The sequence below is a fragment of the Sceloporus undulatus genome, chromosome 10 (assembly GCF_019175285.1).
Source record: "Sceloporus undulatus isolate JIND9_A2432 ecotype Alabama chromosome 10, SceUnd_v1.1, whole genome shotgun sequence".
Taxonomy (NCBI): Eukaryota; Metazoa; Chordata; class Lepidosauria; order Squamata; family Phrynosomatidae; genus Sceloporus; species Sceloporus undulatus.
In genome coordinates, this window is record NC_056531.1 from 13668633 (window position 1) to 13695818 (window position 27186).

The window sequence follows — 27186 nt, forward strand, 5'->3', positions numbered from 1 at the left end:
GCATTTCCCCCTTCTCGCCTCCTTTAGTGGTAAGGCAGAGGGGGGAAAGGAATCAAAACATCAACTGCAGCATTCTACCATTATTGTCAGGACCAGCTCAAACTTCCCAAGCTTTTGAGGCCACTGGAGCTTAGAGTAGACTGAAGGTAGAGTTCCAGGGCAGACTGTTCTTATTGCTATGAGGAATTTTGCAGTAGACCAAGATGGCTCATCGCTTATGACTTGAATGAATACTTAGAAGGGAGCACTACGAAACCAGGTGGTTATTGTCCAAACCTCTGAGAAACTTCATATGCGATGTGGTTATTTGTAACAAGAGGCACACCACGTGTGTTGCATTACAAAGGAGCTAATTCATTGCCCACCACCTGCAGATAGACCTGGGAAAGATCCTGGAGTAACACAGTCACTGACCACAGGCCAGGGATAGCAAACATGCAGCCTTTCAGATGCTGCTTTACTGCGACTGCCATCCACCCTGGCCAGCAAAAGCAATGGGCAAGCATCCTGAGAGCTGCAGTCCAACCTCTACAGAGCCACCTGTTCTCCAGCCCAGGTGTTTGTACACAGTGCTGAACTATGTGGTCTGACTGGCTTCCTAGCCCTCACAGCTTCTGGAATAACCACACTATCGCCCTCCACCCACAACCTTGCTACTATGCTGTACCTCCCATTGCACTGTCAAATTGCACTCCTGCTATCCAACAGAAATATACATTACACACAAAACACCACTGTGTATGTTTCATCCAGTTTAATAAGATTTTCATTGCAGGTGGTACAGCAGAGTACATCTTTTTAGAAAGTACCGTACACATCTATGGATCCTTTGAGTGCCAGCCAAACTCCAGTCTAACCTGCAAATAAAGAAGACCACTCCCAGCTCAGCCAACAGTTTTTCCAACTTAACAGTGTGCACATCCAGCTCCCATGTGGTCTCTTGCACTTCCAACAACTCGCAACTCATCAATTTCTCAAAAATCTGGACCACAAACTACATTAAAAACACAAACGCTCCAGAGGAAATGCAAAACTTCCCCAGATCTTGACCCAAACAAAATGTGAGAACAAGCCTCTAAACTGAGGCAAAAGTACAGCTGGGCTTACACTGGTGTTACCATAGTAGCCTGCTAACAAAAGATTCAATGGGAGGGAGGGAACATATTTAGGAAACAATTATTGTTGGTACTCCCAAAATTAATTTCTCATATGGTGGATTTCACAGTTCATAATCAGTGAACCTCTCTGCTACCTTCTCTGTGGATGAACATCTTCCCATGACCATCACACCAATATTGCACTCACATCATCCTTATTTCACAGGCAAAGGTAGGGAGAACAGAGGAGACAATGCTTAAGGTCATATAGCTATACCAGTCTGCAAGAGGTGAAAACTTGCCACTGAGGGTAATACCAATACCGAGTAAATGAAGGTGCTCATCTAGCAAACAAGCAACAGTTAGGCATAGTAAAAAAAACTTTCCTTTAAGGAAATGTGGATTGCTTTTCTTTCTTATTTCAAAGGGTATGCTGCAGGCAGAAACAAGCCAAAGTGTGTATTTCAGAGCCTTGGCCATTCACAATGGCCTTGAAGTAGAAGACAGTGAGTGATACTGTGGTCACACTCAAGCAGCAAGTGGAAAAGACAGGGCATACGCTTCAAAAGCAGGAGCTGGAAAGGGTCTTCCAGCCCTTGACATCTCCCTTCAGATCACTGCTGGGTATTTTTGGCTTTTAAACTTCTTAAATCAGGCTCACTCTGTTAAAATTGTGCTTCCCCGACTGACAAAGGACCAATTCTGATTCATATACAACCAGCTACCAAGAGCCCCTCCTCTGTTCATTATCTGCTTCTTTTGGGAAAGGGAGATTTGGAGCACAGCAGTGAGTAGAGGGGACCAGGGAGGTGAAACCCTTCCCCTCCTGGACTTCCAAATGCATATCTGCATTGGAACGTCCATGCTTGGAGCCCTACAATGGAAACACTGCTTTGGGCAATGAAGTGGAGTTGTCACAGAGCAGGGGAGAGGGCACCATGTGGGTGCATCGTTTCAAATCACTCTCACCCAAAGCAGCTTTTCTGGCAGAGTTTGGTTACATGCATTCCCATGTACTGCATAGTCAGGTATCAAGGCAGAAAAAAAGAGACTGTCAAGAGGAAAGGGGTGTTGGAAGTACTGAGGAAAAGAGGCTGCAACCCATTAGGCACTGCTTGCACTCGAGTAGAGCAAAGGGAAGGGGAGCAAGGTTTAGGAAAAAGGCTTCATGGCAAAATGGAGAGGCAGTGCTCGCAGCTCCTCCACCTGCCCTCGCCAACGCTCTGAGCAAAGACGACATTCAGCCAGGTGTCTGGTGGAAGAGGAAAGTCCTGGGTCGAGGCCTACCCCCTGGTTATGGAAGAGGTTAAAAGGCTGCACTCCTCCCTTCCCATTCCTCCTGAAATAAACCTGAGGCTCTGTGACCTTTTTGGTTGTTGCTCTTATTTTTTTTTTTTTTTAAAGTCAAATTCCAAGCAAACAGCTACAACTGAACAGTGTTCCCAGGAAAGCAGCAGAGACTAGGAAAAGAAGGTGGGGAGGAGTTCAATAAAGCACGAGAGCCAAAAGGAGTTATTATAGACTGCCTAGAAGGAAGCTAGCTAGCTCACCCAGGAAAGAGCCTTCCGGGCTGTCAACTGCCGCAGGCTAGTGCAACAGGGTAGGAAAGGATCTGGAAAGTGGTAACTGATCCTTCAATAGACTCCGGTGCCTATGTTGCCTAAGGGGCAACTCTCACTCTGCCCATGGCCACCCCCCGTGGCCAGTTTTGGTAAGGTCAGTTGCCTTTGCCACCTCTCTCACTTGCCCCTCTTGCCTCTACCTTTCCGGGAAGAAGGCTTCCCTGCACCCCCTGCAGATGAGCTGGCTGATGCCATGGCAATATTGATCTGTCCATCCTGGATTTCCTGCCTCGCCTCCACAGGGAGGTGGTTGATCTTCTGCTGCGTCTCCAGGTAAAACATGACATCCCGGAGCTGCTCCTGGACCTCTGTGATCTGCAAGTCCTTCTGCTCACATGTCTCCTTCAGCAGCTTCTCCTCTTCCTTCAGCTTGTTCTGAAGCAAGAGCTGGTTGGCTCGCAAACACTTGTTCATTTCCTGCTCCTCTTTCAGTTCAGTGGTGAGTTTACACACTTTGCTACTCAGCTGGCTGCACCTGAAGAGGAAAGACAAATAAAGGAGTTGGTCATCCGCCCCACCAGCTCCAAGCAGGTAACAGCAAAGCTTCAGGAAAAGGGTACTCTTTTTTTATTTATTTTTTTGGAGTGGCCATCTCGGCTGGGAGAGTCAGGAAGCTGTTGCTCCAGAAAGTAACTTCCCCAGAAACAGAAGCACCAGTCCAAGAACTCATGCCAAGAGAGCTGCTTTGTAAGGAGACAGTAACATGGCTCTTTAAATATCTGATGGAAGTTGGAACATTTCCAAAAACATCAGCCTTATGGGAAGTTGCTGGGTCACTGAGGGCAGGGATGGGCAGAGCCCACATGGGCATCTCCTGGTAGATCTGGGGACAAATTGCAGTACAGTAGACAGCTGGGAATTGGAAACCTTTGGCAAACAGCAACAATTAAAAAGCTCCCTGTGATCCTAATTTGCACAGCTGAGAAAGAATGGAAAGTGTAACATCAGGAATGCATTTTTGCCTAACAGGACATATGAGCTTGGATCAGGTACTGATCACCTGTCCTTGGGCTGAACATGTGCCCAGAGGCACTACACAAACTTTAATTCTTAGTGGATGCCTGCCTGCCTCCCCACATATTTTGTAGCTGGCTCTAGTTGGAGAATCTCATGGCTGCAGTGAAGAAACAGGAGTAGGATGCAGCAAGCTTGTGTTAAAAATTCACACACAAAATTGTTTATTAGAGACATTTATGTCCTAGGAATGAATATCATGAATCACATACTTTCTTTCCAGTGATTGCTTCTCCTTGAGCAGGTCATTCAGTCTCTGCTCCAATGTGTCACATTTTTCAATGGTCTCTTTAAATTTAGTCTTCATGTTGTTAATCTGTGTTTTTAAAAAAAACAAAACCCGAACACACAGTGAGAATTATTTCAAGCAGATCGAAGTCCAAATGGGTGTTTTCAGTGTGAAAGTTGAGTACCTTTGAGAGATTTCTACACTTTGGCCATCCCCCAAGGGACTCTGGAAATAAATTTCAAAGGGGGAGGAGAAACAGAAGCAACAGTGGGAGAAGGCAGTCTTGAACCACTGCGCTCTACAACCAAGATGCCACCCATCTCATGGCAAATACCTACTCAAAAAAACCTTCTTCTGTGAAAGTTTCACTCCTTCATCCCCTGTTCATTTCCAGTTCCTCCTCCTTCTTCTTAGGTCCCCTAATTTTAATTTTTATACTATAAGCATCCCAGGGCAGGGAACTGTTACCTTTGACTTCTCTACCTTTGGTCCCCCAAATATTTCATACTTCCAGCTCCCAGAAGCCCTAGGCACCCATGGTTCATAGTCAGGGATTCTGGGAGGTGAAGTCCAAATCATCTGAAGCCTCCAAGGCTGAGCACTGCTGCCCTGATGTATACCAACACTTAGACTGAACGACAACCCCCCCCCCATCAGCACTTGAAACAGCAAGGAAGAAATTATCAAAAGCAAACTGTCTTGCTCCCACACAGATCCCGATAAAGTGGAAATTGATCTCTGTGTCACCCCTTTATAATCATGTGGAAAATGCAGAAGCTCCATTCTCACTGAGATCAGGATTGCAATTTGGCACTAGATAGCCAAATACAAAATAATCCAAAACATTCCCATCAACCTGATACCTTCCCAATAGGATGGATTACAATTTGCATCATCCCCCAGATGTACTGCATCCGTATAAACTTGTTTTATCAGTATTGATTGTGATCAATTAATGCCTCAACCTGTCCCTGTTTACAAGACATCATATATAAGAACCTGGAAACCACCAAGTCCTGTGGAGAAGGGTTTAGGGAGCTGGGTATGTTTAGTCTGGAGAAGAGAAAACTGAGAGGTAACAAGAGAGGCCTGTTAATCCAAAACCTAGGAGATAAATCAAATGGATTCAAATTACAAAACAAAATGATCCACCTAAGAACAACTTTATTTAAGAGCTGTTTAGCAGTGAAACAGACTGCTTTGGAGGGTGGTGGACTCTTTCTTTGGAGGCCTTTACAGAAAAGTTGGGTGGCCATCTTTTGGGAATGCTTTAAGTTATGTATGCTTGCGTGACAGGGGCTTGCTTAAACTAGATGGCTTCTGGAGTGTCTTCCAACCTTATGATTCTGTAAAGATTAATAAACAGTTACCCACAGATGTAGGGATTGGATACATTTAGAAATGAAGTACTGCAATACGGTGGTTCCCAGCCAGTGAGTCCCCAAGTACCACTGGATTACAACACACAGAATCCCTCATCACTGGCCACAGTGGCTTCAAGGAATTGAAATCTAACATCTGGCAAACCTTCATGCACACATATCAACTGCAATTCAGTTCAACCTAAGGGCAATCTGCACTGTGATGATGACAAAATATCCATCAGCTCAAAGCAGGCAACTTTTGGAGGAGGCAACAGGTGTATAACTGGAAAAACTACCTTCACAGGATGGCTAGGTAACAAAACTGGTACAACTATACTGAACACCCATAAAGGAACGCATACACATTTAAGTAAATGAACAGTTGCTGCTTTTCAATTTGAGGATTGGACCCTTGTGTTTGCAAAGATCTGTATTTCACATGTAAAAATAGTAAAGAAGACCCTGATACAAAAGTGCTGCTACTTCCGGTAAAGGAGACTTATTGCAGCAATCATGGTTTAGCCTAAGCTAGTGTTCTTGGCATCAAAACCAAAGAAATATTTAACCAGAGGACCTGGTGATAGCCCAAGTCTGGCAAAAAGCAGTCAACCTACATAGAATTTGTTGGCAAAGGAAGTTCCATTCCTCTTGGAACTCATGCCCCATGATTTGAATTTTTAAAAGTACATTTAGGCAATTTTTTTCCTTTTAAAAAACGGCTACAGTAATCAACAGAATCACAGGACTCTTTTCTGTCAACATTGTGTCCTCCAAAGACACACAAAGTAGACAAGGCTAGAAAAAAGCCCCAAGACTCTGAACTACAACCCGCACAAGCTGTAGCCAGCAGGGTCACAAGTCAGGGATTATGGGAGTTGAAGTCTGGAGGAAAGCAAGTTGCCTACCTAAAGCGCCCTCTTGTGGAAAATTTTGATATAGTATCAAGTGACAAGAGGCCAGGGATAGAATGCTAGACAATGCATTGCCTCAGAGGGATAGAGGAAAAGTTAAAACATTTTGATTGTGATGTGCGTCTTAACATTTTTTCCACAGGACAAGCTGTATTGTTTACTGCAAACACACTGCTGCAACCCAACACAGAAAAATCTGCTTTTCTAGCCCTCAATCAACATTCTGCCAATGGTCCTGCTGCTAAAACAAATCTTCCAGCTAAACAGAGGACAAGGAAGAAAAGGGGTTGGACAGATATAAAAATACTCTGTATAAAGGAGTATCTTTGCCAGAGGCTTTGTTAACTGAGTAATGTTTGTACCGAGGGGGAAAGACAGGAAATAAATGAATAAAATCAATAAATAGAACAAATAAATGCCTTTAAATAGCTGGAGTTTCTCTGAGAAAAGGACAAACTGGAAAGACCAGTGGCATGCATCAGTCCCTTCCTGCCCCCATGCCATCATGGCGCCACTGACCCGACAGCTCTTCCTTCCCCTTGCTATCCAGCAGGCAAATGCATCACTGACCCCACAAGACTCACCTCTTCTGCCGTATCCTTTTCTATTCGGACAATCTTGTTCTCCCAGTAGATACGCTGCGACTCCAGCTGACTTGTCAGCAAGTATGAGTACTGCATTCAGGAGAGAAAATCAGACACAGAGACGGTCACAGCGTGGGTAACAAGAGGCCAGCTTCTTAGAAAGAGGTGGGAAGCCTGCAGCCCTCCAGGTGTCACTCGATTGCCATTCCCAGCAGCCCTGACAAGGGTGAAGAATGCTAGGAGATCTAGTCCAACAATGCTTACAGCACCACACAATGCCCCCCCCCTGATCTACCGAGAACTCTTCCTTCTTAAAGGGGTGCACAGGCTCCATTTTTTATTGTCCTTGCCACGGTCCTAAACTGCTTTATACTGTTTTAAAGTACTTATGATTTCATATGGCAGCTAGTTTTTTTTAAAATTTTCTATTAGTAATTTTTAATTTACATACCTTCTTTTAATTCATGTGGGAACCACTTTGGGGCCCAGACTGGGAGAAAAGTGGCATCTGACATATGAACATAAAATAATTGGAGGAAAAAAATCTGTCCTTAAAATCCCCCAGGCCCCCAAACTCAGAAAGATGCCACTGAAAAGGGCAGGTTCCCTTGGCAATCTGGCCACTCTTCAACCCCACCATAGTTCCACCCCAGCACATATCTTTAGGACTGTGCCACCACACAAATGCCCACTCCACACATACATGAAACATAGCAGCCAGATTTGGGGGGGCTACCTGAGAAACACTCACCAAGGCACTCATCATACCAGTCAGAGGAAGACACCCCCTCCCCCACAAAAACAGTAAGAAGGCAGGAAAGCCAAAACAGACTTACTTCAAGCTGTAAGGCATCAATCTTCTCCTCTTGGCACATATCCCCCTCACACTCGTACTGGACTAGCTTTCCATCCGTCTTGCTTGCCACCAGCCGATGGACATAATTGTCTAGAGAGAAAGGCAACAACTTGCTGGACATCTAACACACATTTCCCAACAACTGTAACAGAGGAAGAACGTTCTGAAGGAAGCCAAAGGAGAAGTGGCCAGAGGCTAATAATGAACCTCTAGAACCAGGCTTCTTTAACATGCCGGGGGGGGGGGTCTGCTTTCCTCTTTTCTCTGTTTTGACAAGCAACATGCTCTGTAAGGGATTCTGGAGACAGCTGCTGTTTACCATGCTTGCTGTAGGCAGGGGCAACCCACGACAGTAGGATCAGCTGGAACAGAATCCCATTATTACCCAGCTCAAGCTTTATTGCTTTGTTTACTGCAGATATGCTTCTGCAACCGGACTCTCAAAGTCCCCCAGCAGTCCTTCGCCATCCTCCCCATGCTAATGCTCATAAAAACACCTAGCTAGACAGAGGAGAAGGAAGATAAAGGATGGCTGTGAGCATGTAAAAAGGAGCTTCTTTGTCAGAGGCTTTGTTAACTCAGGTATGCCTGTATATCGAGCATGGTAAGTTATAAATGACATTTAAGCAGCATGTTTTCTTTCAAGGGAGAGAAGAGGCTAAAGTTGCATTTTTCCATTTTTCCAAAATGTTTCAATTCCTCCCTCTCCCCCCCAAACAGGTTTCAAACTTTCTGGTTATTTTACATCTCTGTTCTTTTCAGCATAGCCAGTGGTGAGGGACTATGGAACTATAATAAAAAAAACTTTGCGGTCTGGATGCTTACCCCTGTTGTAGGGAAAAGGCTCTGCCACTGACCACATAAGCACACACTCTAGGATTTAGCTCTGACTATACCCCAAACAGCCTAAAGGAAGGGAGGATACCTCCAGCATAGTCCCAGACACGGTGGTTGGTCAGTTGCATGGCATAGGTGTGCTGCGTCTCTTCAAAGTGCTTATAAGCATGCCGACTCACATAGCGCCCACAGCCAATGTGCCCACATATCAGACATATCCACAGATTCTGAATAAGAAAAGAGTGATCAGAATTGAAACACCAGAAGACACACTCAACCTCAGCAGTCACTCAAGGAAGTAGAACAGTGGGATTTACTTCTAAGTAAAAGTGCATAAGATCATGCTGCTTAGTTTATTTAATTTGTATCCCACCTTACCTGCCTAAATACCCTAAAGGTACTAGATCCCATCTGATCTTGGAAGCTAAGCTGGATCAGTCCTGGTTAGTACTTGGACAGGAGACCGTCAAGGAATCCCAGGTGCTGGAAGGACAGGTTGCTTACCTGTAACAGTATTTCTTCGAGTGGTCATCTGCGAATACATACAAATGGGTTTTACTGCGCCTGCGCAGTGCTGCTCGGAACCTACTGGAATCACTGGGCAGAGTTAACTCTGCAACATATTGAAACTTTTTGGCGGTAACTCCGCCCACCCGTTATAAGTCCCCTGCCTTCCCGCTCTTTCCCCAGTTCCGCAATTTTTCCGCCAAGCAGGCGATGGAAGAGAGCCAATAAGAGCAGGACACTGAGGGGACGGACGGGTGGGATTTGTATGTATTCGCAGATGACCACTCGAAGAAATACTGTTACAGGTAAGCAACCTGTCCTTCTTCTTCGTGGTCTCTGCGAATCATACAAATGGGTTTAGACTGACAAGCTAAGGTATACGGCGGAGGGAGTGTCCTGAGACCAAAGCTATGGTGAACCAAAGGTATATTTATTACAACAATAAACACCTTGAACCATAAAGAGTCAGTCTTTTTTGTTCATGCACAAATAAATAGCAATAACATTGCTAAACCTGAGCAGGGAATAGAGGTCATGCAAGACCGATCCCATAGAACTCGTGCAAAACAAATTCAACAAATGTAAACAGTGTCAACTGTACAGGTGTAGTAAACACAAAACATCAGTAGTGCAATCAATGCAACCCTGAAACCAACACAGCCCTCCCGAAAGCTGCGTCTCGGATAGCCCTGGTGTCCAACCTATAATGTTTAATAAAAGTCAGAGGTTGGGACCAGATGGCAGCCTTGCAGACATCCTCCAATGGGATCCCCGATAGGAACGCAGAGGATGCTGCCATCGACCTCGTGGAATGAGACCGAACCCTGCCAGGGAGGGGTTTACCCAACAGTTCATAGCAGAGGTGGATGGTACCAGCCACCCATTTCGACAACCTCTGCGCGGACACAGGCAACCCCCTCTTCGGTTCCGAGTAACATTGGAAAAGTCTCTCGGACCGACTGGAGGCAGCGGTTCTGTCCAGGTAAAAGGCCAGCGCCCTCCTGACATCAAGAGAGTGCAGGCGCCTTTCCTCATCCGACACCGGGTTGGATGCGAGAGTGGGCAACACAATGTCCTGACACATATGAAAGGCAGACACTACCTTAGGCAAGAAGGTAATGTCCGTACGGAGGACCACCTTGTCCTTGTGGAACCTCAGAAATGGCTGGTCCCTCCGTAAAGCACAAAGTTCGCCCGCACGGCGGGCAGAGGTGATGGCCACAAGAAAAGCGGTCTTCCAAGTCAATAGTCTCAAGTCCGCTGTGGCCATCGGTTCAAAGGGCTTGGATTGGAGGGCGGACAGTACCGACTCCAAATTCCAAGCCGGCGTTGGCACCGACACAGGAGGATGCAGGTTGGCACACCCCTTGAGGAACCCCTTCACCAAAGGGTCTTTGAAGAAAGAAACCCTCCCCCCGAACTGATACTTGGCACAAATGGCAGACAGGTAACATTTGATGGATGCGAGGGACAGGCCACCATCCAACAGTGCCATCAAAAACTCCAGCACCACCGGAGTAGAAACCTGTGCTGGGGACAAGCCTTTCTGGTCTAGGAAGAGGCAAAATCTCCTCCATTTCAAGGCATAAGACCGCTGGGTGGAGGGTCTCCTCGCAGCCAGGATCACCGTCCTCACCGACTCCGGTAAGGCAGTCAGGGCTGGATCCTCCAGGCCACCATCGGTAGGTTGTCGATGTCGGGGTGGAGAATCCGTCCGTCCTGGATCGACAGCAGGTCTGGGCGAGGCTCGAGACGAAGGAAGTGCCGTCTGGAGAGATGCAGAAGAGGTGCAAACCAGGGCTGTCTCGGCCACCATGGCGTGATCAGGATCGCGTCCGTGTGGTCCAGCATCATCTTGGAGACAACCCTGACGATGAGAGGGAAGGGGGGAAAGGCATAAAGGAACTCCCCCGACCACAGGAAGGCGAATGCGTCTCCTAGGGATCCTGTCATTGGCCTCCTGGAGCAGAACTGGGGACAATGGCTGTTCCATCCGGTCGCGAAAAGGTCGATCTGGGGGGTTCCCCATCGATCGAAGAGGTCGCTGACTGTCTCGGGATGGAGCCTCCACTCGTGGCATACCGAAGGTGATCTGCTCAAACGGTCTGCCAAGTCGTTGTCCTCCCCTGGCAAGTGGATCGCCTGAAGGAGGATCTGTCTCTGTATGCACCAGTCCCAGATGCGCAGGGTAATCTCGAGGAGGGTCCTTGACTTGGTACCACCCTGCTTGTTGATGTAATACATCACGGTGGTGTTGTCCGTCCTCAAGAGCACCACCTTGCCCGTCACAGCGGATTCGAACGCTCTCAGGGCCTTTTCGACTGCAAGCATCTCGAGGGCGTTAATGTGGAGAAGGCTGTCCGAGTCCGACCACTTGTCCTTGACAACCAGGTCGAGGAGATGGGCGCCCCAGCCTTCTAAGGAAGCATCCGTAGTCAGCGTCACCTGTGATTGCGGTTGGTGAAAGGGCATCCCAGCGCACACATTTCGGTCGTCCAGCCACCAGTTGAGGGAGGCGGCCACCGGTCTCGGTACCGTCAGCCACTTGGATGGGGAATCCTCCATCGGGGAGAAGGCCGACAGGAACCAAGCCTGGAGTGGACGTAAGCGAAGTCTCGACCACGGTGTCACGAAGGTCGTTGACGCCATGTGACCCAGAGCGACCTGGACGTCTCTGGCTCTCACCCTTCTGTGGGAGATGCAAGGTGTCAGCGATGTCACCAGGGACTGGAAGCGGTCTACAGGAAGGAAGGCGGAGCATCTTTCGGAGTCGAGAATGGCTCCGATGAATTTCACCTGTCTGGACGGGGTGAAATGGGACTTTTCCTTGTTGATCACCAATCCGAGAGAGTTCAGCAGCCGGGTGGCGAATGCAATTGCCTCCTGAAGTTCGTGCTGGGATTCTGCGACGAACAACCAGTCGTCTAAGTAAGGGAAGACTCTGTAGCCCCTCCCGTGCAGGTAAGCCACCACTGGAGCCATGCACTTCGTGAAGACCCGTGGGGCTGTAGCGAGTCCGAAAGGAAGCACATTGTAGTGGTAGGCATCGGAGCCGACGGCGAAGGCGAGGAACCTCCGGTGGGATTCCCGAATTCCGATGTGGAAGTAGGCGTCCTTGAGGTCGACCGTTGCGAACCACTGGTCCTGGCGAAGGAGAGGCAAAATAGAGGCTAGGGTTACCATACGGAACCTGCGATACTGGAGGAAAAGGTTTAAGTCCCTTAAATCCAGGATTGGTCTAATGCCCCCGTCGGTCTTAGGTACCGTGAAGTATCTGGAAAAAAAGGCCGTATGGAAGGAGCCCGGGGATAGTGGGGAAATAGCCCCCTTGTCCAACAAGGTGCGCACTTCGTCGAGAAGGGTGTCCGAGGGTGGGGTGGAAATGAAAGCTCCGGTGGGCGGGAGCTCTTCGAACTCGAGGGTATAACCCCTGCGGACGATGTTTAGTACCCAAGAGTCGGAGGAAATGGAAGCCCAAGTGTTGATAAAGGGCTTAAGAATGTCCAAAAAGGTAGCAGGGGAGGCGAAGTGCGCGGGAAGGCTTCATGCCCTCTTTTTGGACTGGTCAGGGTCTTGTCTTCGGTTCCTCCGATACCGAGAAGACTGGTTTCGGCGGCCAGAGGAAGATGGGGATTGCGACGGGTACCTCTGGCGCTGGGACCCCTGCTGCTGGAATTGACGGTCCTGATAGGAAGACCTGTTAAACTGGCCCTGCTGTTGTTGCCAGGGGCGAAACCTCTTACGGAAGGGAGCCGAGGCGGGGGCAGACATACCATGTTTCCTCGCCGCCGCCTTCAACCTGAACTTTCGGTTCAGCTTGTCGTCTGTCTCGGCGTGGAAGAGGCCCGAGTCATCAATCGGCATGTCTTCTATAGTGGACCGAACGTTGGAGTTGAGGTCCGACCCCCGCAGCCAAGCGTGCCTTCTTAGGGCGATGGAAGCCGCCATGGCCCTGCCTGAACACTCCACCACGTTCCTGGATGCGGTGATGAGCCACGCGCCGATGGAGTGGGCTTCATCTCTAATCTCCGTCAGGGTCCGCTGGGCCTCATCAGGGACGTCGGGCACGATGGGGGAGATTCCTTCCATAAGAGTTTGAATATAGGCCCCCATACAGGCTGTATAATTGGTTGCCTTCACCGCCAGGGCTGCAGCTGCGTATGCCTTCCTGGCCAAAGCATCCACCTTCTTGGCCTCCTTGTCGAATGGCACAGCCGCTTGTCGCTGGGTTGACGTTTGCTGAGCACCCTCGACAATAGCAGAATTTTGCCGAGGGTGGGAGGTCAACCACGGAGCAGTTGGGGCCGAAACCTTGTATAAGGACTCGATCTTGCGAGGTGGCCCTACCAGGGAAGAAGGGCAGTCCCACGAGCGTCTGACCAAGGCTTCCAGGGATGGCATAAAGGGGACCAGGGGCGTTGAATGAGCCCTGCTGCGGACCCTGCGTTCGAGGGGGTCTCTAGCTTCCTCCTCGGGATACTGGAGGTCGATGTCCAGAGCCCTGGACATCTTAATAACATGTTCAAGAAACGACCTAACGTCATCCGTAGGAGAGGCCGCCTCCGGATGGTGTAAAAGCTGTGGAGAGTTCTGTGCTGGATCATCATCCCCTGAGGAGTATTCCGAATCCGCAGGTTCGGGATCGGAATCAGACACTGGCAAGTCCACCGCAACATACGGTCTAGGGCGCTCAACAGGACCGTCCACACGTCGAGATGGAGCCGATGATGATGGGCCTGGTCGGTCGAGGGATTCGCGATGAGGGTAACCCTGGGCCCGCGGCTGGTCCAAATCCCGAGGACGGTCCCGACCTCGGGAAGGTTTGGAGAGAACCACCTCCTTTGGCACCGGGAGAAAAAACTGGTCCGTCTCCGAGTCGTAGTAATATTGCGGGTGCGTCGGAGAGCGTGGAGCCAGGGACACCGGAGAAGGAGACCTCGGTGGCTGATCCTCTACCTCCTCGTCGTCCGACAGGAGGAACGGAAGCGTCGTCGCCGACTGAGTCTGGGTTGGCACAGCCTGGGCAGCGGTGTCTCGAACACGGCCCTCAGCCGGGGAATGGTGAAGGTCTACGGTAGATGGCCGATTCTCCACCCGAGGCGTAGCCAGAGGGTCGACCCGTCCCGGGGAACCGGAGCGCGAGCGGTCCCGGCGGGACTCCCGGTGTGGTTTACGGGGGCGGGAAGCGTCGTCCGCACGCCTCTTCGAGGGTGAAATGTCAGGAGTCGGCTTGGGCTTTTTAGCCGAAGAGGACGCAGTCGCCTCTGGAGCCGATGACTGCCTCTTCTTGGCCGACTTATGACGAGGAGGCGCCTCCGGCGGGAAGAACTGGATTGGGGACTCCGAGATGGTAGCCGCCCGACCAGCCCGATCCTCGGTAGTGGCCCGATCTTCGGTGGCGGCAGTGGAACCCCTCGATGCCGAGGGTTCCGCGGAGACGGTGCTCCTCGGGGCGGAGTCCGATCCAGACTTGGACTTGGACCTCTTCTTGTCTGGAGCCGCCCGGGACGTCCCCGATGACTCGGAGGGGGCTCCCTCCCTACGGCCTGTGGCCGTGTCCTGCCCGATTGATCCCGATGTGCGGGAATGTTTCGGGGCTTTCGAAGCGGCACCACGAGCCGGTGGACGAGAAGAGTCGGTCTTCCCCACGTCTTGACCCATGGAAGTCGAAGGAGGGGCGCTGGAAGGGCCGCTACGAGCCTGGAGAGTCGGAGCAGAGGCCGAAGGAGCTGACGCCGGGCGAGGGTCCCCTTCCCTAATCTTGCCCTGGGCAATGGCGGACGTCAGCCGCGACTCCCGATTCTTGCGGGCTTGGGAGGACATAGACTTACAGAGGCTGCAAACCCTGGGGTCATGATCCTTACCCAAACAGAAGAGACAAGAGGAATGGGGGTCCTGAACAGGAACCTTTCCGCTACAGATGTCGCATTTCTTGAACGGAGGAGACATCCTAAAAGATGAGGCAAGATCCAAAGCGAAGTCAGACAGTCCGAAATTCAGGAGTTACCAGGGCGGGAGAGCAAGAATGGTCAAAGCAGTCCGAAGGTCAAAAAACGAGAGTGATTCCGATAAGCAAGCGAAAGTTCCTAGAAGCAGCTAGCGCGGCGGAAAAAAGGAACTGGGGAAAGAGCGGGAAGGCAGGGGCCTTATAACGGGTGGGCGGAGTTACCGCCAAAAAGTTTCAATATGTTGCAGAGTTAACTCTGCCCAGTGATTCCAGTAGGTTCCGAGCAGCACTGCGCAGGCGCAGTAAAACCCATTTGTATGATTCGCAGAGACCACGAAGAAGAAGTTATATTTCAGAGGAAGGAACGGGCAAAACCACCTCTGAGGATTCCTCTGCCTAAGAAAACCCTATGAAATTCATGCCATAAATCGACACTTGACTAGAAGGCACATACACATATCCATCTTCCTCCCAGTATAACACTCCCAGTGGCTCACAAGAAATTAAAAAGTACAGCTGAAGCCTATTCAATACAAACATTTTAAAACCCATTAAATAAACACACCATATACTTCCATCTTTCAAGATCAAGACATACACTCTTCTCAAGAGTGAATATACTGATGCCTCCTTACTCCAACTCCTCTCCCAACAAGACTTCAAAACACTTTCAGGGGAGGTTGGATTGGTATCTCCATACTGATACAACTCTTACTGCAAAGACAAGACCCTCACAACAGATAGATAATGTCAATGGCCTCCTCCAGGACCTCTCCCCACCAGCCCACTCACTTCTTGGACTCCGCACTCAAAGCACTTGTTCTCCTCTACAGGTTCAGGCGTCTGACAATACCTGCATACAGGACACCTGGAAAAGAAAGGAGGATGTTGTTAACTTTACCATGCTAAACACACAGGCAGGGCCTGGTTTTAGAAGTCTTCCACAATACCTAATGATTGGAGACGCTTGATGAATATTATTAGTGCTTGTACAAAGCTAGCCTTCCTAGATCTCACAGCATCCAAACCTCAGCTTCTTTGGAGCTTACTTGGACAAGTGTGCTCTAAGCACTGGAGAACCTCTGCAAGGGGAGTTCTCCAACTGTCTCAAATCTCACTTTGCCATATCCTCTTTCCAAACCTTCAAAAGGTTATAAGAAGGGGGTCTAATATAAGAAGGGGGTCTAATACAGGTGTGGTCTACAGACTATGTTCCTCAGAAATTTGTTACAGGCTTCTGAATGACAAACTGGCATTAGCATACAAGCTAGCCAAACTTACTAGTTGACATATTCCAGAAGCATTCATCTCAAGAAGTGGCTTCAGTGCCACTGTAGCACCTCTATAATGAATCAATTGCCAGAAGGATAACAAAGGAAGCTAAGAAGAAATTCAAGCTATGTTCTACTGGAATATCTGTTTTGTCATGTGCACTATCTCACTATCGGCAGAATCCCAAATTCTAAAACATTTATATGTGACAGGGAATTAACATGACATGTTTTTTCAAGCTGTACTTCTTGACCATTAGGGCAAATGAACAAGCTATATCAGATCCTACTGAAAAGAGGGTATCAAAATATTTTCTGGAAGAACCAAATCCTTAAGCAGCACTACTTTACAACAGAAAGAGCAAATGTAAAGTCGAAAGCTTTCATGGCCGGCATCCATAGTTTGTGGGCTTTTTGGGCTATGTAGCCATGTTCTAGAAGATTTTCTTTCTGACGTTTCACCAGCATCTGTGGCTGGCATCTTCAGAAGATGCCAGCCACAGATGCTGGCGAAACGTCAGGAAGAAAATCTTCTAGAACATGGCCACATAGCCCAAAAAACCCACAAAAAACTAGAAAGAGCAAACTCTTCCCCTTGACAAGTATATCCCAGCAGCTACGTGTGCCTCCTCCTTTCTACGCATACCCCTGCCTGCACCAAGTTGAATCAAGTGAGTATCTTACGTGGTGTCCTCCCAGCGCTGCAGACACTGGCTGTGGAAGCTGTGATTGCAAAGCGTTGTAAGAATTCCATTGACAGATTCATCCATTCTCTCCAGGCAGACAGTGCACTTTGGAAGCTCAGTCAGGTCCATGACAGGAAGGCTGGCCCCCTTCAGGAAAAGAAAGATACATCTCTGATCAGGGTGCCATGTGGTGGGACAGACAACTTCTCAAATAGTTATCATCTAACACATCAGCTATCCCAATGTCAGTCTGCCTGAGTTTTAAGATCCTCAGAGAGGGCTGTTTCTTTGTCCCATCACCATAACAACATGTTTTGTGAGAACAGAAGAAAAGGTCTTCTTGTTGGATGCTCCTAGGCTATGGAATTCCCTCTCCCAGGAAGCTAGGTTGGTCCCTCTCAGCAAGACGTTTTGGTTTACTTAGAACCTTGGGTATTAACTGCCTTTTGCAGCATGCCTTTTAACTGAGGTGGACTGTATTTAAAAGTATTTTTTATTATTATTACTACTATCGTTTAACTCCCTTTAGAAAAAATGTTTTTAATTCATATTTTTAATATGATTATTTGTTCAATCATTTTTAACTTTTGCATTATCCACTGTTGTATTTTAACTCATACGATGAGCCAGTGTGAGTTCCATTTGGGAGAATGGTAGGATATAAAATAAGTAAGTGTGTAAATTGATTAAAATACAATGTATTTACAACATATTTACAGAAGTTTCACCAACTTGCATTTATCCTCTCAACAGCTGAATAGAGGAGCATGAAAAAAAGAAGAATTTTAGAGAGCCAGAAGAACAGTTGGACTCAAACTGGAGGAATTTCTACTACAAAACCTCCAGTAAGCATGACCAATGGTAAGGGATTCTGACTCTGAAAGCTGAAATCCAAAACATTTGAAGAGCCTCATGCTTAAAAAGGAGAAAGAACGGTCTGGGTTCCAGGCAGACACAGAAGTAAAATGAAGGAAGTCACAAGGCAAGACTCAACTGTTAACAAAAGCAGATATAATATAAAGATAATATCTTGAGAAGCCAAGAATGGCATAAACCAAGTACCTACATCTCTAGAGCTGTACTTTTTAATCTGGCCCTTTAATTTGATGATTGTAATGGTTTGATTATTTTATTTGTTTTCAGTGATGGTCAGCCACCTTGCACAATATTTATTACTGCAAAGGCAGGATAAAGTCAGTGAATAGGATTTCCTACCTTCTGGGAATCCTTTCCCCTATCAATCTGCCTATTACAGATTCAGGGGCATATTTTGGGATTTGCAATGAAAACTAAAAACCTGTCCAGCCTCAGTGTGTGAGAGTGAATTTGGCACATGCGTGATTATTTTCACTGACTGTGTGCCCTCTCTTGCTAAATCAATGCTCACCAAAACACATCTCAAAACGCACTCTGGGGTGAAGCACACAGCCCATAAAAAGTGGCCTCTGGCCACAATCTTGCTGGGACCGTGGTGACCATGCAGTCTATTTCCAAAGCAGGCTGGTGCGGTGGTCCCAAGCTATGTGCTGCAGGAGCCAGATCTAAGTGGCTCCTTTTTGTGGCAGCTTTGCATTACCTTTGGCGGCCTTAGAGTAGCTTCCAGCCATTTGCGGCATTTTGGGATGCGTCATGTAAACACTATGTCCCCAAAGTAGCTAGAAGCCACTTCTTTTGGCCCATGTGTTTCAGGCCTATGTTAAAGTGGCAAGAGATGTGTACTAAATTATGTTTCAGAGTAAAAAAAAAACTTAAGAGAGGCAAGTTATTTTGTAGTGAGAACTACATGAAATCCCCAATAAAAATTACAAGTTGCAACATGAAGGGGCCTAAGAGGCAATAGTTCTCTCAAAACTTTTCAATCAATTTAAAGCATAGAGAATAAAGTGTAGGAAGTAGATATGCTTGAAGAATTTGGTCAAGCATTTTCCATTTTATGAGAAATATGTGACTGTATTTATGAAAGTTGAAAGGCAAGCATCAGAGGATGCACATCCTGGAAAGAGGGTAAACTCCATAAAAAGGAAGAAGAAACTTACATCTTCCGACTTGAAGACTTCTGCTCTCTCTACATAGACCAGCTGACAAACATCCTCTTCTATGGAGTTGAATTGCCGGCCATTGCAAGCCATGTAAAAACTATCTGCATCTGCCTACAGGCAAGTGAAAGAAAAGAGACTGAAAAGGTTTGATATAAAGGACACAGGACCTAACAGCAAAAAGCCAGAGACATTTCGCACAGCTCCACTAGAATCAAGAAAACATTTATCTTTAGAAGACAGTTTCTAATGCTTACAGTTTTCATAAGTTACCTTAGAAGGAAGGCATACATCAGAGTTCAAAACCAGTTAGGAAAATATTAACTGCACCCCCTCAATATTAAGAAAAAGCTTTAAAAGGTGTTAAGACCCCCAGGCATCATAATCCAGTTAAAAAACACCTTAATGTTTTAACCACCCTAGGGTTTGCCAAACAGGGACAACACTGCATTCCTAAAGATTCTACTTTTTTTCCTCTCTCATGCAACTTCAGTGACTTTTCTGAGCAGATCACCAGCTTTTATTTTAGAGAACATATCTCCTGGTGCCTTGCTTCTCACTTTAGTAATCAGTATGATTTTAGATATGCAAAGCCCACAGCCATCCAAACATCTAAACTAAATCATGCAGATAACTGGAAACTGTTTCTGCTACATCCCGTAATTGCATTTCAGAGCCATTTGAAGCAGGAAGTCAGACGGTCTCCATCAGCAACTGGAGATGGGGCTGAACGTCTTGGGAAAAGGAGGACTGACAAGAAGAGCTGTACCTTTCCGTCAGAGCCAGGTTCCCCCTTCCCCAAGGATTGCAGGGAAGCACATGCCTCCTTCCAAACCATCTTCTCCTCTCAGCTACCCTGTTAAGCAGATTAAGTGAAAACAGGTCTAGTACCAAGTCAGCTGGTGAGCTTTGTAACCAAGCAGAGATGAACTTAAGTCTCCTGGTCCAAGGCTTTTGTAGCCCTTAGAACAATCTTACAGAAGGAATGTATGGACTGTAGAAATCTACTGAAGCAAGCAGAATGGTGAATGCATTAGTATGGTCTCACAGATGGTAATGGCCTCAGGGGATCAGGTGCACCACACTAGCTGTTTATCTAATGGCTGTACCTCAGTCACCAATAACACTTGACCCATGAGAGTGAAAGAGAAACAGTAGTTTTCCTAAGGTGCAAACAAAGATACATAGCTTACCCAAGCCTAGAGTCACATAACGAGAAGGTAATGCAACCTTTTCAAATGCTCAAGGGCCTAGTCTGCAGCCATTCATCTTGTAATTTTTACCTGCGTACTAAACTTGATCAGGGCCATGTATTGGTTCGGGGTGGAGTCTCGGATGATTTTCATGTGCTCAATGACTTCGTAGAAGGAAGCCACAAACTTCATGAGATCATGGCTGGTCATTGTGGCAGGGACCGTGAGAATGCAGAGCATGGCACTGCGCCGCACATCTTCTTTTAAGGAGGTCATCTTACTGCATGAGACAAGAAGCAGACACATCAGTAAAGTTTGTCAGCATTTCAAAGGTTTCAACCCAACAGCCTTAAGAGTAAAATTCAGAGACACAGCTATGTTAGTCTGGAACATCAGTAAGCAAAGGGTTCTTTGAGACTAACTGTGCAAAAGAGGTTGTAGCATGAGCTACAAATGAGGAAGCAGACCAAGTTTACAAAAGCTCATACTACAACTTCTTTTGCAGTTAGCCTCAAAGGTGTTACAAGATCTCTTTGCACAGCATTAGAATAAGAAGAAGATGCAGTAAGACCCCCCCCCCCAAGACCACAGATATTTTGTATAGCAAGGACATGACAAAGGAAGGTGCTACCCAAATGGTTCTGTTGCTTTCTGGCAGAACGGACCCACTGATCAATTCCTTACTGGGCAGCAAACTATACCAAGCATGGTTACCTGCAATTGTTATCACTCCAGTGGTTTTTCAAACTATGTTCCAGGAAAGCGTGTCCCTAGTTGTCTCAAAAAGATCAGTCATAAGATAAGCCTGACAGGGAAGGAGCTGTGAGCTCCACTGCTGATCTTCCTCTACAGGCACCTCTGAGAAGGTGGTGCACTTCAAATGTGTTGGGCTATCATTCCAAATATCCTACAGCCAGTGTTGTTAAAGCAAGCTCTGCTTGCTGAGAAATTATTTAAGTTGTAGCCCAGCATATACAAAGGGCACTAGAATGGGGAAGGTGACTGTACAAGATGTAAAGCATTTTCAGTGCATGCAGAGCAAAAGAGAAGCTGGACAATCCTAACTGGTGCACATACCAGAATGGAGAGGGCTTATGTGGGGCAGTGGCCATGTCTATGCTCTCCAGGCCATCTTCTCACCAATAAATAAATATTCAAGAGCAGAGGGAAGATGTGTTACTGCTCCTGGAAGTTTTTTGGAAGTGTAATTCAAACTTTAAATATGTTAAACCTCTATTTAATACAAAAATACCAAGTTTTCAAAACTGGAGGTGGATGTCTAAATGTTGGTTTCATTTTAATTCAAAAACTGTTCATGATAAGAGGCAAGACACTTTTTCTTACTTTGTCTTGTAGAGGTGCATGATGCCATGAACTATTTCAACAGATGGATTGCCACTGAAGAAAGAAATTTGGTCCGGCAGCTGCTTTGACGGGGAATCCAGGATTGTCCCAATACCACCATCATGTTTGCTTCGGTCTTCTGAAGAAGAAGCCTCAGAAGCTTTCCCTTCTTCCATTGCCACTTTCACTTCATCTGTTTTATGAATCCAGAAATGTACAAGTCAGAAATTGGGTCTGTGAAAACTTCAACAACACTTCCAAAACAACATTTTCTACAGGGTATTCAATGACAGCATGCCTGTTGCAAACAGGACTTGACACTTCTGAACAAGTTTGTAATTTACTCAGAAGTATTTCTAAGGAAGTCAACAGAACTGATGGGTGGCGTTTTGAGTGAATGTCCTGTAGACTGGATCTCCAGGTTATTTAGTCATAAAAGATCACAAGTTCCTCTGCAATTAAATCAAAGACATGTTTTCTCAACAGAAATCCCACAATGGGGTTTTCTCCTGAATAAATGTACTCAGCCCACTTACGGCAGAGTGGTAAAGCCCAAACTGCCCCTAGCCATGGGAGAAACATTTCTGTCAGGGCTGTCAGCTATGGCTGGAAAAGTGCATTTAAGGCTCTGGATGCTGAAAAGTGGCCCAGAAGATCAAGTGAACTTCTGGACATAATTTTAGATCTATTTTTCTTTTTTTAAAAAAAGGATTTTGAAACAGTAGAGTCAGGGGTGTTGAGTGAATTCCTGCTCATGTCTTTTTCTTTACTCCTTCCTCCGATCATAAAATCAACAATCAAACATCAGTTATGTGATCGTTTGGAACTCCAACATCAACAGCCTTTGCAAACAAGTCTACAAGCACACAAGGTATTTTACCAACCCCCTTGTCCATCCATGATCATTTGGGGCATATCCCTGAGTTGGAGAAAAGAAAGAAAACCAACTCTCCTCCAACTTCCCTGTTTGTTACCTGATGTCACTCTTACTTGATACAGGGACCAGGGCAGTAGCTCTCAAGACACCTGTTTTAAGACTGGTCCAACAGATGTTTTACTATTAAAAGGGATCTTACACCAGGGCCTCTAGCCTAACTCAAGCGCTTATTCCAATTCTGCACTTCCCCCAAAAGCAAAGGGGTGCCGAGCCAGAAGCAATTGTGAGTGGAGTCGGTTGAAATGTACTGACTTTGGCTTCAAAATAAAAACTTGCGTTATAAAAATATGGTAAATATATCAATGTCTAGTTTGTTGCATGTTTATCATCCCAGGATTTTAGGAAAGCTTTCTTATTCAGATATTTCAAATAAATATATTTTATCTCCTATCAGTCCAAGAAGTCTGATGATTCATGCAGTGGTGAGGAAATGCTTTGTGCTGCCATTTTTTACCACACTGAATCTGTCATTCCTAACATACACTTGCTGTTTATAAAGAAGCCAGGCAGTAGAAAAACAGAGGAGTTAGGATCAGGGTGGAAGGTTTGGATTATCAACTCCACAGCCCTGGCTTCCACCATCAAACGCACACAGCTGCCTTTGTCTAATAATCCTCCTCTCCCACACCCTGAAAACCTCTTTATACGTTTTGTTGAAGTCCAAGTCCCTGGGCACTTGCTCTGTTTACAAGCACAAAATAGTGTTTTATAAATACCTGCATTAGGCTTTATGGTCTCAATGATCATATCTGTCATCTCCCTGCGACCAATATGCTGGTGAATTAAGGCTGCTCTCTCCACAGGCGCTTTGCCTTCTAAGGAGGCTGTCGCTGCTGCTAGCGATTTCTGCTGGATTTCCTCATCAGACATCTCAGTGGCTAAGCAGAAACAGTGATTCATGCCATTACAATGGGAACCCCTAGAACCCTGAGCAAAACAACCGTAGCCAGACAAGACCTGCAAAACCTGAGTGATGACAGTCAATTAAAGCTGTCTCAGTCCCATTAATTCACAGAGCTTTTTGTTTTCATGTTCCCTCTCTTCCCCATCACTCCCCATTTTCATCATTTGAGCCACAATACACCTATGACCTAGTGTAGCAGCTCTTTAGAGACAACTTTAAAAATAAGCCAGACAGATACAAGGAACACCAGAAAGCACAACATTATAGACACACACTAGAGCCAGCAACACAGAGAGGTATCTGAGCTTTTCTTCTTGGAATAATTAATAAGGGCTGAGTTTCATTTAACTTTGGGATGACAAAGCATTTGTTGTCAAGGCCTGTCCATGACATGTTCTCCTCCTTCTCTGTTTCTAGTACTTTCCCCAGCCCTCTTTTGCTATTCTTTAATGCGCATAACACATTGCGCAACACACATAAAAAGAAAAGACGTCTGGTGGGGTAGAAATGAACCTAGCGTCACCTTAGAGACTTAGTCTAGCATGAGCTTTTGTGGTCCCAATCCCCTTGGAGTGATACTAAAGCCACAGTTCTTTAAACACCGCTGTGGGAGTGGAGTAGAATGTAACAGAAGACAGAAAGATGCCAACTGTCACGCTGACTCCGCTCTGGGCCCCACACCAAACTCCAACTCCCAGAATCCCATAGCCTTGAGCCAGGGCAGTTAAAGCGGTGCCAAACTGGGTTATTTCTCCAGTGTGGATACAGCCCTAGTTGAAACCTAATAGTCCGAGTGTTTGGAGCTCAGGAACCAGCCTTTTCTCCCCGCTCTTCTCCTCATGTTGTAGTTGAGCCCAGCGCAGAGGAAAAGAAGGTGATCTCTCCTGTCCATCTCAACCCTGCTGCCCACACAGGGAATGTCTGCTATGAAACCACAGCCACACCTTTAAGCACTACCCTGTTTTCTGGAAAGGCTCCTGCTTAGGCTGTTGTTGTTTGTTACACAACAGCTTCACCTGGATTGGTATTTGTCGGATGACGAGAAGCAGCCCACTCTTAACACCTTCCTTTTACATAAAGAGGACCTAGGAACACTGGGGGGCAGAAATCCCATTTCTTTTTTCTCCCTGCAAACTCCAGCACATTATGAATAGTCAAGTGACAGCAATTGTAACCTAACAATAGTTCTTACCACGGAATCCCAAACATGTGGAGCCCCCAAAGCTGGAAACCACCTGTTTCAGTGGTCTCCAAATATCCTCAGGAGGAACGGGCATATACCATTTTAACAGTAAAACCAACCATTATGCCAGCTTGACGAATAATAAGTATTTCAAACAGCATTCTCACTCTGTGGTCTCAGACAGAGAAGAGCCTTCTCCACCCGTTTATCCACACACCTTTTCTATGAAGAATGAGATCTCTTTACCTCTCAAACACATTAGTTTGTTTTAAGCTGTTTCCTTCCTAACAAAACACCCCAAGAGCCACTACACTGACAGAGTTTTAAAGCACATGCAGCAACAGCCTAACTCAAGTCTCTAAAGTAATGGCAACGTTGGCCTTCCCTTTTTTGTTGTTTCTTCTACAGAACTTGCTTGTCTTTGTTTTTGGGAAAGGGTCAAGAGCTGCCAGCCAAAGCTCACAGCCCAAGAGTGAAGGCAAAGAGCCAGCGCAGCCTGACAAGGAAGACCATCAAACACAACAGAAGGAGATGGGAGACAGCAGCCTGCCCTGCAATGTGTTCCAGGCCCCAACCTCAAGGCCTCCAGTCGGCTGAGACTACCACTCCCATTGTCCCCAACTGTCCAGACAGCAGGAGAGCCCACCAAGGGGGGGACAATGGCTGAATATATGAGATATAGACTACCCTGAAGTTGAGGGGGAGCCACAACCCAGCGCCCAGTGCGTTGGACTGCAACTCCCCCCACTCAGCTGGCCAGGAACAACGGAAGCTGTAGTCCCATGCGCTGAAGGAAAGTCACTAAGGCCCTGAGCACTGTAGTTTGGTGAGGCATTGAGCCTTCTTTCCTAGCTCTGTGCCACAACAAACTACATTTCCCAAAATCCCCTAGCCCTGAGCCAGAGAAGTCAACGCGGTTCCAAGCTGGATTCTTTCTGCAGTCTTTTTCAGCCCTAAATCTCTCTCAAATACATGGGGGGCACAACAGTAAGCTTGTCCCAAAGGGGCCCTCTGGCTGCGGAAGCGATGTCACCTGACGCCCCTCCGAGGGCTGCCTGGAACCCGGGGCTTTAGAGTCCTCCCCCCCCCATGTCGCGCCCAGGAGACCCGGCGCCTCGCAGCACCCAGGGTTCTGTAGCAGGGCGCCAAGGGCGCAAAAAGGGGGGGGGGGTAGAAAGGCAGCCTGCCTCGGAAGCCCGGCTCCCCCAAAAGTTTGGAGCCTCCCCCTCCCGGGCCGAGGGGGCTGCTGGGAGTTGAAGTCCCAAGCCCTTGGCCAGTGGTCGGGGCGGGGCTCAGGGGAGCGGGAGCCCCTGGGGAGCGCGCCAAGCCCTACCGGCGGCGCTGTAAGGGAAGCCGCCGGGCACGGCCGAGCTCTCCGCCAGCTCCAAGCGAAGCACCACCAGCGACACACTCATAGGGCCCGCTCCGGGGGGCGCCCGGGCCCGCGCACCGCCAACCGGACAGATCTCGGCGGCCCAATGACCGCACAATCCCCGCCGCTTCCGCCTCCCCCGCCGCCCGCGACCTTTGACTCCGCGCGTGGCGCACGACGGGGCGGGGCTTGCGGCGTCGGGGGCGGAGTCGCTGGCCTGGCCTCCTCAGGCAAGTCCGGATGAAGCGGGGCAAGAGGCCGCTTGGCCAGCCCCCAAGACCCTCCCCTTCCCAGAATGCCTTGGCTGGCTGGGCAAGCGGTCTGAAAGCGGATTAGCCTTGCCGTGTGGCTGCAACCCTGTTGGGGGAAGGAGTTGTAATACAGATAAGAACCGCCGCCCCCCGCCCCGAGCCCTCTTTCCTCTCTGCCTAGAGCCTCCCCTTGGGGCTGGGCCCCAAGGGCTCCCTCCAAGCGACGCCGAGCCAGGGCTGGGAGGAGAGAGACCCAAGCAAGGCTTGGGACCACAGGGCTCCCCCCCCGCCCCCCATCCATCAGGTGAAGGAAGGCTGAAAGGCCCCTCTCCTTCCCTGCTTGGGTGGGCCCCGAAAGGCCAAGGAGGGCAGGCCCCGGGGGCCCATGGCCGGGTTGAGCCAAGGTCCAAAGGCCTTTCTGTTTGGGCGCCCAGTGTCCCAGCGGAGTGGGCCAGAGGGGCAAAGGCTGGGCGGCCCGCTCCTTCCCAAGAGCTGCTGCCAGCTGAGGCGGGTCCTGCTGGGCACTGGCTGAAGCTGCTTCTGGCCTTTGGAGAAGGCCTCCGGAAGCAGCAGTCCAGGGGGGCAAAGAGAGGGCCGGGCAAGAGGGCGCCACCTCGATCGGATCCCTGACAGCCAGCTCAAACATTACGAAGCAGCCAGCAAAAGCTTGACTCCAGCAGCAGCAACAGCAGCCGCCCTCAGGTGGGAGGTTAAGGAAAGGCTCTTTTCAAAAGCACAGACCTAAGAGCGGTCGCCGTCTTCTTTCTTGAATGGCCTCATTTGGTTTGTTGCTGTAGCTGGCTTTTTTCTTTGGGAGGCAGCGTGGAAGATTCCCAACAACAGCATGGCCCTCGGAGGAGCAAATGGGGGAAAGGATCAGCTGCCAAGAATGAGCGGCTGAGAAAGGCTGCCTCTTACACAGCGTAGATCAAGCCAGGGCAGAAGTGATGGACAGGGAGGCAGTGGGCCCTTTGGCAGGACAAACAAAAGCCTATCCAGACCGGAGAAATGCTTGACTTCAAGTCCACAAAAGGGCCCTCG

The 27186-nt window shown here is 48.1% G+C and overlaps 2 protein-coding genes across 6 annotated transcripts in view; both read right to left on the reverse strand.

Moving 5' to 3' along the window:
* Nucleotides 1-735: 735 nt before the first annotated feature.
* The window catches only part of LOC121916561 (BRCA1 associated protein), a 64156-nt gene continuing 37705 nt past the window's right edge, over nt 736-27186 (reverse strand). The window contains exons 1-12 of one of the 5 annotated variants that reach the window (XM_042441823.1): nt 26887-26905; nt 23152-23313; nt 21499-21691; nt 20245-20434; nt 18962-19075; nt 16924-17072; nt 15761-15836; nt 8603-8741; nt 7658-7767; nt 6822-6911; nt 3946-4049; nt 736-3194 (exon numbers count right to left, since the gene is read on the reverse strand). In XM_042441823.1, the coding sequence (XP_042297757.1) occupies nt 2837-3194; nt 3946-4049; nt 6822-6911; nt 7658-7767; nt 8603-8741; nt 15761-15836; nt 16924-17072; nt 18962-19075; nt 20245-20434; nt 21499-21691; nt 23152-23305 (1677 nt within the window). In that variant the 5' untranslated portion in view covers nt 23306-23313; nt 26887-26905 and the 3' untranslated portion in view covers nt 736-2836. Of the gene's footprint in view, nt 3195-3945; nt 4050-6821; nt 6912-7657; nt 7768-8602; nt 8742-15760; nt 15837-16923; nt 17073-18961; nt 19076-20244; nt 20435-21498; nt 21692-23151; nt 23314-24531; nt 25491-25855; nt 26241-26886; nt 26906-27186 lie in introns of those variants that run through there. The other 4 variants (XM_042441821.1, XM_042441820.1, XM_042441822.1 and 1 more) reach the window with 4 other exon arrangements.
* Nucleotides 11309-15199, reverse strand: LOC121916560 (serine/arginine repetitive matrix protein 1-like). The gene is made up of 2 exons (XM_042441819.1): nt 12795-15199; nt 11309-12165 (listed from the first exon to the last, which is right to left on the reverse strand). The coding sequence occupies exons 1-2, from the start codon at nt 14968-14970 to the stop codon at nt 11363-11365; spliced, it is 2979 nt and encodes a 992-aa protein (XP_042297753.1). The 5' UTR covers nt 14971-15199; the 3' UTR covers nt 11309-11362.